The sequence below is a fragment of the Amblyomma maculatum genome, chromosome 1 (assembly GCF_055883805.1).
Source record: "Amblyomma maculatum isolate TAMU_Amacu chromosome 1, ASM5588380v1, whole genome shotgun sequence".
NCBI lineage: Eukaryota > Metazoa > Arthropoda > Arachnida > Ixodida > Ixodidae > Amblyomma > Amblyomma maculatum.
In genome coordinates this window covers 410,359,053-410,370,655 of record NC_139344.1, presented here as the reverse complement: position 1 = coordinate 410,370,655, position 11,603 = coordinate 410,359,053, and the positions used below count along the sequence as shown (strand labels likewise).

General features: G+C 43.5%; 1 protein-coding gene across 1 annotated transcript in view; it reads left to right on the top strand.

Moving 5' to 3' along the window:
- Positions 1-1,526: 1,526 nt before the first annotated feature.
- The window catches only part of LOC146208925 (uncharacterized), a 50,808-nt gene continuing 40,731 nt past the window's right edge, over positions 1,527-11,603 (top strand). Inside the window, exon 1 of the mRNA XM_084587337.1 lies at positions 1,527-1,673. Coding sequence (XP_084443463.1) covers positions 1,572-1,673 — 102 coding nt within the window. The 5' untranslated portion in view covers positions 1,527-1,571. The remainder of the gene's footprint in view (positions 1,674-11,603) is intronic.

The window sequence follows — 11,603 nt, the reverse complement described above, 5'->3', positions numbered from 1 at the left end:
TTCATGCCTACAGCAGTCCGCTCTGCTATTCTCAAAAACATGCCCCTCAGTTGAGGCCAGCACCGCCGTGCCGCCACTCTGGGCAGCGTACCAAGCTCTCCCATACAGTCACGAAGTTCCATGACCAATGCTTATAAGGTATTCAAGGACTAGCTTACACTAATTTTTGAAATGAACTACTATATGTTGTACCTGCAAATAGTCTCCTGAATATAACAGAACCAGCACGCATAAAAAATCATCTATTAGCTAGATACGGCAACGCCGTCGCTCAGGGGTGATGTTACAGTTTTTATGAATAAGCGTGAAAGCCTCCCTTCATAAAAACCCGACACATGCGTGAGCACCCAATCTCTTCTTGTTCCCGTCTATAAACTGCGGTATCTTAATCGTTAAGATTCGAGTTATCAGGTAGTGGTGCTGTGAGTACTGGTCATGCGTGCGCATGGTTGTAAATGGAGCATTGCTCTTTCCAATAAAATCTTCAGTTGCTAGCCAGCTCTGGTCCTCATTGTTGAGCTGACTTTTGTTAAATTATGTATCAACTCTCAACTTGCCGTTTTACAGAAATAATATCCCCATACGGTTACCTCAATATATATATACATATATATATATATATATATATATATATATATATATATATATATATATATATATATATATATATATATATATATATATATATATATATATATATATATATATATTATTGTAAGGGAAATGAGTGGATCGTTCTAACAGAGTTTAAAGGAGCTGACAGTCTACGAGTTCAAGGGTAGCGTTGGGTTTTTGTTTTCGGATGTTGTTGTTGGTACTTGACAAGAATTAGACTTATGGGGATTATCGGAATGAAGAAAAATAAATAAAAAGCACCAGCGCCGACCATCGCTGCGTTGTTTGCTACGCGGCCTTTCATTAGAAGAGTTATATCGAGAGGTAGAAACAATCTTAATAGTCGAACAGAATTGTAGAAGCATCATATCACTTAAGGGTATTCGGTTCAGAGCAGCTCTCGTTTAACACAGCCGCAATGTTTATAAAAGCTTTAGGTCGGCACCCCTCTGAACAGCTGTATATATAATAGCACTGCCCTCTCGTCCGGCGACAAATTTTGTGGAGTCTCGATCTCAAACGTAGTTAAAACAGCCTGTATTCTAGCACATTGCGACGCTGAAAAAGGGAACAGAAAGCATATATAAAATCTCAATTTCTGTGTTCAGAGTTGCTAAAAATTATTAAAGTTGTGTTTTGACAGTTTCTGTCCTTCCTAGTATAGAATTGGTTTTTCTACAAGAAAAAAAATCTAATTATATATCTGCGAAAGCACTCTCCGAGAGGTGCGTTAATAATAAAATAGGTTGGTCAACACACTAAAAAGGTATCTTTGTAAGTGAACTGCCCAGTTGGATGTGCTAGAGTTATCATGAACCTTGATTACATGTCACTCAAGTGGAGTGACAGTAAACGCGCGAGCTCAATAAATTGTCGGGATGGGTTTGGAGGCGAATAAAGGCACAGAATATCTTGGTAGCTGCTCGTCAGGGAGAACGAATCGCCCAAGTCGCATCATGCGTGTTGCTGTTCTGCAAACCATCGTCCTTTCGTTACTTTCTTTCGCAGAGTCCAAGGCCAAGGGAAAGCTTCATCGTGATGTCCCTGACTTCATTAAGGTACGGTTCCGCTCCCTCACTTACTGCGATGCTTACAACCGCAAAGATACGAAGCTGGTCGCCTTGGTGACAAAATGCATAAGCGTGTGGAGCTCGTGCATTCACTCTCAAAAGTGGATGGAATGGTTTACACGAAGCCGAAGCGGACACCATAAGGTGCATTCAAAGCTTGCCACACCCCCCAACTCCCGAAGACAGAATAGAAAAACGTGTTGAGCAGTTTTTTGGAGGGTACTATGAGTGCAGAGTTGGGCGGACAAGGTATAGCACGTGCCGGCCTCTTCAAAAGTAATAAATAACTGTATTTGGGTGAAAGAAAGAAGTCAACAGTCGGCGAGGCCAAGGAAAGCATTGGGGATTGTACTTTGTCTTTTTTTTATTTTGACTTCGATAATCACATAAATTAGTAACCTAATCTCTTTAGGGGAAAAATAAACACAAAGTAGAAAGAAAAACAACGTACCGATGGTGGGAACCGAACCCATGACCTCCGAATATCGCGTCCGGTGCTCTTCCAACTGAGCTACATCGGCTGCTGTCCCACCTACTACTTTCTTGGGCATTAATGTTGTCTGTATACGAACCTTGATAGTGTTCAGCAGCGCCACCCTCAACTATAGTGGTGGACGTGGAACGTCCTGTGTTACCGCCAGCGTAACGTAGAACGTGACCAACAGCGAGGGCGAAAGCTGTGCTAGAACCCTCTTACGCTACCTACGGCTTCAAGACTGCCAGAACAGAGACCTCCGTAAGCTACAAGCAGATAAATGAAGTGGAAATGAGGGTGCTCATTATAATACGTTTGTATACAAGCCATTTATCTGCTCTACGTGACGCTGGCGGTAACACAGGACGTTCCACGTCCGCCGCTATGGTTGAGGGTGGCGCTGGTGAACACTCTCAAGGTTCGTATACAGACCACATTAATACCCAAGAAAGTAGCAGGGGAGACAGCGGCCGAAGTAGCTCAGTTGGAAGAGCACCGGGCGCGATATTCGGAGGTCGTGGGTTCGGTTCCCACCATCGGCACGTTGTTTTTCTTTCTACTTTGTGTTTATTAATCTTGTCCCTAAACACATTACATTATAATTTATGTGATTATCAAGTAAAAATTAAAAAAAAAGACAAAGTACAACCCCAATACTTTCCTTGGCCTCGCCAACTGTTGGCTTCTTTGGAAGAAATGGAATTATTGCTGAGATATCGCGATACAAAGTTGAGGTTTTTTTCTTTTGTTCCGGCTTATCGAATTCAAACTGTTTTCTCCTACTACGTAGTAGGGTAGAATGACGCACACTATGACGCAATAGGAGACTCCGTGATTGCCGTCGCGCTGAGAGGATGTTGAGCCGGCGCGGTCCGCGGTGTCGACCAGTTGGCATCCCTCAGGGGCCAACACGGCAACAGCGTACTCGCAATCGATCATCGGCACACAATAAGTGACGGCCACAGCCAAAATAAATAAAACGATGAATAGAGTAATTTACCGAGCGATGGGCCCATGAAAGAAACAAACAAACATAGGCAGTTTCTAATGCATAATACTTTACGTGTTTTTCAAGCTTTTGAGCTCCTTTTTGCACTGCGAGCCCTTGGTCATCGCAACGCTTCTCGAAATGTTTACATACAAATAAGATTTAGTTACCAGCAAAATAGTGTCTGCGCTTGTCAGTTTTGCAGCTTCGTCGCACTTTATTCCTTGAAGGTTTCTGCTACAGCTCCGGGTTCAGCAAAAATTACTTCCACGGTAGCAGGGGAGAATTATTTGTGTTTACGCCCCCGTAAAGCAGCGAGGTACAAGGCTTTTTGTTCTGTCAATAGTCAACCATTTGTGCATAGATCGCAAAATTACATTGTTGGGAGATTTTAATCGTGTTTGTAGGGATGAGGACCGATCAGTGTCATGTAAGAGGTATGACCCCAGTGCTGCATTACTTGACGATTTGGCTTGTGAATATATTCTTGTGAATTTGGGGCAAAAAATGGGCGACAGTATTTATTTCACTCATTTTCAGGTTTCCTCTAATGCTCGCCTTGACAGAATTTGTTTCTGCAGACACGTTAGCAAATGGGTTTCGCTACTGGGTGCGGCCCATCTTCAGTGATCATTGTATGGTGTCGCTTCAGGTAGGGAGGTACAGTCGGCACATACTTCACCCTCTGTAGGAGCTGTGGAAGATAAATATCTGTCTACTCTGAGATGAAATCTTTAAGCGCGCTATACCTACTTGTTTGAAAGGCATATGGTCACGCAACATCTGTCAGTTTTTCAAAAATGAAACGTTTCAAACAAGAGACCAAAACATTGACAATTGAAGCCTATGCAAGAATCGCGTTACTGAAGAGATACCACGTTCGTGAGCTTGGACGCACTCTACCTGAGCTACATGAGCTAGAGCGGGCTAGCCCGGGTGCCTATGTTGAAGAACTTAATAACGTAAAGGCAGAGTTTCAACAATTTGCGCTCAAAGGGGACCTGATAACATCTAGGACCCGAAGGTTTTTTGACGAGCAACCTACACGTCGGGCACTGAGTGATGAAAGAGAGAATGCTCTTACGAAGGAAATATTGGAAATTCAGTATGGTGATTGCACATACAGCGATGCACCTAGTATTCTTGCTGCTTTCTATGAATATTATAGAAAGCTGTTCGGCAGTCGTGAAAATCCAAATCGGGGTTTCGATTTTAATTCCTTACTTGAGAACTTTCCTCGACGACACGATGAGAAGCGTGCTATAGCAGAGAGACTCATCACTTTGAACGAAATTAAATCAGCCATTTCAAGCCTTCAGTACCAAAAACCTCCTGGCCCAGTTGGTATTATGAGCGATTTCTATAAAACATTTTCGCCTTGCCTAACGCCTGTTTTGTTGGAAGTTTTCCAAGCGTCTTATGATGTGGGTTTCCTGCCTCCCACTTTCTATTCAGGCCACACAATATTAATTCCCAAAAGCAAAGATACTAATCAGTTGAAAACAGTTGAAGGATATCGTCTAATTTCCCTCTGTAATGTTGATTACAAACTTTCTGCCAAGGTTCTTTGTTGTCGTCTGCAGCTGGTAATTATGGACTTGATAGGCTCGCATCAGGTATGTGGTATCAGAGGGCGCAGTATTCAAACACACATCCATTTTGCACGTTCAATAACCGAGACAGTATCAGATGAGACGCGCCAAGTAGCTCTGATTTAAATTGACCTGGCGAAGGCGTTTGATAAAGTTCGGCAGGATTTCTTGTTCGCGGTCTTGGAGCATGCAAACATTGGTGACGTTTTGCGGAAAGGCATAAGACTGTGCTGTATGAACACGTATACAAGACTGATTGTTAATCAGGAGCTAACGAAACCATTGCCACTGGATTTATCTGTTCGTCAAGGATGTCCACTGTCTCCACTGTTGTGTGCCTTATATCTGGAACTCCTTGTCTCAGTACAATTAACAAATGCAGCCTTCCATGGTTTCTCTCGGGCTCAATGTGGAGTTAAGATTTTAGCCTACGCGGACGATAGCGCCCTATTTCGTTGTGACAAAAAGAGTGTACTTGAGCCTTTACACTTGACTGAACAGTTCTGAGATGTATCAGGGGCGGCTCTTCATATTTTCTCTTGACCAAGCCAGTTTGGAGGCATATGCTGGGACTGCAGTCCTCTTCAGTACCTAGGGGTTCCGCTGCACCAAGTGTCGCAACAGGGCAACCTGCTGGGATTCGCAAATCGTACCTATGCGGCGACAAACGCAGGCTTGGATTAGTAGGAAACTATCAGGGCTTGCTAGGGCACAGATCTGCAATATATTTTTGTTTGCAAAGCTTGCGCATGTCCTTCAAGTCGTGCATTTTGCGAAGAGGAAGGTACAAGTTATACACACGATATTTGCAGCATTTGTGTGGCGTTCTCAATGGGAACCCATGCTGCGTGACAACTTGTTCCTTCACTTAGAGTTTGGTGGAGTGGGCCTCGTTCACTTGTTTGTGCATCAATTTGTTTCCCGTTTTCTCCTTTTTCAAATCGGAAAACCTTTCGTTTGTTGTAATTGTGCTTATTGGGCGTCTTTGTCCTCATTGGCCTTACTTATTGAGACCGACTGGGCAGGCTCATGAAGGGCCTTTATGGGGATTCCTTAAGGAGGTTGCTGAAACTTTCAGTTTTCTCACTGTGCCTTTCTTCGTATATTACCTGAATAGCCTCTCGAGAAAGCAGATGAACCAGGCTATCACAGAGTCTTTGATCCCTACACCGTTGTATCGGCAGCCTTATCTGGAGTTTTTGGACACCACTGTGCTAAAGCGTGTTACGCAAATGTTCATTTAGGCCGCTGCAAAAGCGTTCTTTTTCAAATTACACACAGCAATATTTGCCTGTCAAGACATTTCTTCATGATAAGGAGATGGTTGTGTCCTGGTCGGTGAATTATCGTCTCTGTAACGTGCCTGAGGCACTTGATCATTCCTTTATTCTGTGCCGTCATGCTATGTTCTTTCGGTATATACTACAAATAACTCTTAAAAAGGACATTGAAATTACACCATATACAGTTAGATTTTGCCTCCTGACAAAAAATCTGTCGTGCCTTACGATTGATTTGTATTCATGGGACTGTTCAGTCTTTCGAAAAGCCGCATGATGCACAGGCATCCAGAGCCATCAAGATCGTCCAAATCCGCGTTTCTGGAGAAGTGTGCTTTGGTGAAGAGTGTGTATGCTGCACGTGAAGAACCTCCAAACAGGATGCCGTATCTAGATGCATGTGTTTGCCCCCCAGAATTTTGATGTTTTGATGGTGGTGCATTGTCGGGCTAGAAATATGGCAGGCTCGTATTAAGCAGCCCGGTAATTTTAGACATGGACGAGTTTAAATAAATGGAGTTTTTCATTTTTTACGGACTTTTTTGCATGCAATATAAAAACAAGTCTCGGCGTGTTCGAGGGGTTAGCATGAAACAGTGTTGAGCAAGAGGTACTGAGTTGGTAGCTGGCAGTGTCGGTTTTTTTCTTCTACAAAGTTTTTTTTTTCGCTTTTTAATGTATTTGTGGTGGATCGTTATTTTTTAGTTCTTACTTTTTATCCGAGGCCCTTTTTTCGCCGGGCGACCAGAGCAATAGTCAAGGATGCAATAGGGGAACAATGACATTTGGAATAAGGTCGACGCTGTCCTTGGTATGAGCGGCAAGTGTGCCCCTTTTGTTTAGGATGCCTGCAAATAGCACGTTGAAGCTCTTGTTGACACAGTGTGCGGGTCAGATGTGCCATGATTTAGTGTGCAATTGAATGATAATGTGGTTTCCCTTCGGCATGTGATTTAGTGAGCAATTGAATGATAATGTGTTTTCCCTTCGGCATTTATCATATGTATGCTTTTCGTGGCGTACGTAACTGCAGTCGAGCGGTCAGGTCAGGGTTAACGGGAGCTCGCAGTCGAAGCGGCGACGGTGGCGATAAGGTGGCTCAGAAGAGTGAACGAACGAGCTTGTCGGCGGCAGCGGATTTCGCTCGCTCGGGCCTCCGAATGCTCGAATGTGAACGAGCTAGGCGCATCTGCTGCTCCGAGCTCGTATTTCAGGCGCCGCAGGTCCAAAGCAAAACTATCCAAACCTGCACGAAGTGCCTGAGCCGGAACATAACTGAATCTGAAATGAGGCCTTGTGGCGCCTTCAAGCATATTTTTGTATTTGCCTTGCAACTTTCACGTTGTCTTTTCGCCGTATTTTACGTATGATAAAAGCATGTTAGACAAAACCTACTACCGCTTTGAAACGGGCAACGTAATTCGCATCTTTCAGCCTCCAGGATCTCTTGCGCGTCACGTGATTTGTAGTTCCGAGTCTCGGCCGTTTCGGCTGTAGGGGCGATACCTGTATTCTCCTTCTTCCCCTTTACTATCTTATAACAGCTATGTTTGCAGTAAGAGTGGATTGTTTGTACTCGAGAATTGTTGTCGTTGTTCTCCTCTAATTTGTTGGCACATACCCACACAGGGGGATCGGCCAAGAATCGGGGTGCAGAGATATTTGATTTTGATATGTATATTTACATCGCAAAAAAATGATGATTGCTAGGGAATAGCGGAGGAGATTTAAATATGAAAAACCAAAATAAAAATGGTAATCAATAACGCACGCAGTAGGAGAATACTGAGATTTGTATGTACAGATTAAAAAATGCAATGTATATTAGCAAGGCATACGTTTTGATTCTATTAGGAAGTTTTGCCATCGTTAAAAACGAACCTGTCTAAAAGCGGACAGTATATTCCAACGCCGGCCTTTTCAATAAATTCAGGAGCATCAGTTGCTAACATTATGCTAATGAGAAGACTTTGTAAATGTCCTTCTAATAATCCATTTAAAATTCGGGGTGATAAGTGTTTTGCATTATTTGGAAAAATGTCATCATAGACCATTTGAACCGAAGATCCACCTACATTTATTGGAAGGTTGTTATAGAAAGGACTACCTGCAAAGGTTGTAACAGGTTTTGAACTAATATTCCCTGCGGTGTATGAAACCGAGGCCATCTGAATCCAAAAAAGGAGGCTGGCTCACAACAAAAAATTGATAGGGAGCGATGGAATTGTGAGTCATATATTTTTAGATACGTCTGAACAGTCAAGAATTGTAATCTAGCTAACAACGGTGGTATTCTATCTTCAAGACATAGTACAGGGTAATCCACTTCTAGCTATAACATGGTCTCTGATTTCAATGCAGCATTGCGTCAGATGCAGACGCTTATCGAAGCAAAGCTATATATGCACAGTGGGACACGGAGGTGATAGTTTGCATGGCTTGCCGCCTAGCTTTATGGAATGGCCGGGTCGGATGCAATGATGCTTTGAAAGCAGTGACCCTGTTATAGCTAGAAGTGGATCCCCCTGTACATTGTTAGCCACAAATTCGGGGAGCCCAAGGCATAATTTAATCTAAAGACCTCAACGTTTCCTTTTTTATGGCCTTTTTATAGAGTAAACAATAAATGGATATGTTTTCAAGGTCCTGTCACCAAAAGAGTTTAAGCAGGATTACGTTTGAACAAAACGAGTTATAAGGAAATTAATGGTTGCACTAGATAGAGGAAAAATCTCGCTGGGGAAAATTTGGTGCATCCAGGATAATCAGTTTATTAATTAGAGCTAATTAAGGCAATCAAACGTCTGGTATGTTTTCAAGGTCATAAGCAAAGGAAATAAAACACGCATATTTATAACAGCCGGCCTGCGCGTTTTAGGCACTCAAGGCTTCAGATTAAAGGCTTCAGTAAAGCAGTTGCGAGTAGCGCTTGTGTTCTACGTGTTTTTTACTGTTTGTCCTGTCCTTATGTGGTAAATAGGACGAATTTTAAAACTTCTCAACTCGTCCAAAACTTCACGCTTTTAAACTGAGAGTTGGTAGACAGAAACAGACGGCCAGCAGCGGTAGTAAGGAACTGCAGGGTGGCAGCGGAGAGCCAAGAGCAATTAACCAGGGTTGCAATAAAAACGGAATAGGTGGCCGTCCTTCCATCTCCGTCGCTGCTGCTCGTGTGACCTGGTGACAGCCCGGCGTGTAAAAGAGCTCTGCCGAAAAGTTTGCGACGTATGTCACACCGCTAATTGTCTTGAGGCCAGGGAAACGGGTTGCGTGGGACCTGCAGAAGCGAGCCATTCGCCGGAACTGAGTGTTGGCGGACGGAAAGAGACAGCTAGCAGCGGTGGTAAGACGCAGTATTGCGGCAACACGGAGCCACTATTAAGCAACCTTGGAGGCGATAAAAAGACAGGTAAGATGGGTGTTTTTTCACCACCGTAGCTGCTGCTCGTATGACCTGTGTAAAGCTCAGCCAGTAGAATTACAAATTATTGATTGCAAAAAATCTATTCATTTGCCAAAATACTGCAGATTCTCCCTTGGCGAATAAGGCACGGGTGGGTACAAGCAACAGAAAATGAACGCTAGTGTCTTCCACTTAAATTTATGAAATGATGAATGCTCCTGAAGATAAGAAAAAACAGAAATATAAGAGCCTACAATAAATGCAATCAGCACATGCTAGTTCTCTTCTGAGGACAGCAGTAATTATGAACTAGAGGAAATAAAACGTATACGTCTGATTATTATACCAGTTTAGAGGACGCGGAAAAATACAATCTTTGTGTCATATACCGCAACCTACAGTATTCAGTATTCAGGTATCAGCAGTTGGGTTCAGATACAGTACACACAAGGAGGAGGAATGAAAACAATTGTTGTAACACATGTTCTTTTAATAGCAGTCAAAAATGAATCGATCGATGACATGTTCACAATTAGTGGCTGGAGTGCCTTCCATTCTGTTGTGTTTCAGGGAAAGAAGGAAAAGCGATGGGCATTAGTTCTAGTCGGAGATGTCAAAATTGATTTATTGTGTTTCCACCCAGTCTGTCTTCTGTTAAACAGCATGTAAGCTTTAGTCTATTTTAGCTCAGTTGTTAATTAGGTTGTATAGCTTTTGTAGTCCATGAATATTGGCATTGTTTCAAGTTTTGAGTGACGTTTCTTTCTCTGAAATTACTTACTGATGTGATATTCGCCTGAGCTTTCCGAAACAAGGATAAGTGCTTGAAAACAATATATTCCATAACTTTGCTGCAAGAGCACAATGAGGAGGCCGCTCATTACACTAAGTTTGCTCCTTGACTTACGTATAGATACCAGTTTACCTATTTTCTTATCTGTGAAAATTTCTGCTTTTCGCAAACTTTCAATAAATACAACATTAGGTTCTTCACGCACTACTCTGCTTTTCTGTAGAGCAACGTGTTTCATAAGCTTCCTGAGCCTGTAGACGTAATGTTTAGTTTCAGAAGGACTGAAAATACTATCACATAGCATCACAATGTAGTTGCTAACGAATTAGAAAGTTTGGTCAGTTCTGGAACTCTGTATTGGGCTGAGTTGCGCCTGCAAAAGATCTAAGAACTCGGCGGCGACAATAGCAGCGGTTGTCGATTGCGAATGCTCGTCGAGCGGATAAACGGCAATTAAAAGGCGGCGAAGAAACGTCCAGATAAAGCCGCAGACCATGACTACCTAAACCTGGAACATTGCAGAAACACACACGAGCGGCCGGAATCTTCTAGATACATCTCGGCGCATCTTGCGCGACAAAAAAAAAAATGATAAGCAAAAAATACCGAAGCGAGTCATGCGCTAGCATTACAGTAGTAAGGCTGCATGCCGGTAGCTGTGGGAAAACTACAAACAAAGATTTGAATTGTTCGCAGCATTACTCCTCCCTTAAAAAGCTTACACAATAAACACAGAAAGGTAAACGAAATACTCGATAACTTTAACGAGCGTACAAAGGTTGGAGGCCCACAACGTAGACGACTTCTGGGTGTCCTACGGCATGACCACATCCAAACGGCGCCTGGCACCGTAGGGGTCGTGCCGTCAGGGATGACCTCGTAGTCAAGCTGTCCGATGTGTCGAAATCTGTAGTGCGAAGCACCGCCGCGACAGCTTTCCATTCAGTCCGCGGCGGCGAATCGGCGTCCAAAACTACACTTGGTTTTCCGGCCTCTACTATACGTCGCGTCGTTGCAAGTTCTATCGTCGGACGTTAGTGTGTTGCTGGTGTTTATGTACAGCCGGGAAAGCCGTCGGGATTCCTTTGCACGTTGAAGGTGGGCGGCGGCGTCCAGGTCCTCCTCACCGGTTACGTGCGGCCGCATTGCGTAGAGTGTCGTCATAGGCTCCCTGCCGTACAAAAGCGTGAATAGGGTCTCTGTCGCTGTCTCCTGGACGGCAGTATTATAGGCGATGATGACGTACGGCAGGATGGCGTCACAGGTCTTGTGTCCGGCGTCGACGTACATGGCGAGCATTTGCGCGATAGTTTTATTCAGACGTTCTGTGAGTCCGTTGATCTGGCTATGGTAGACAGTAGTCCTTGAGTGGCTGGTTGACTGTTTA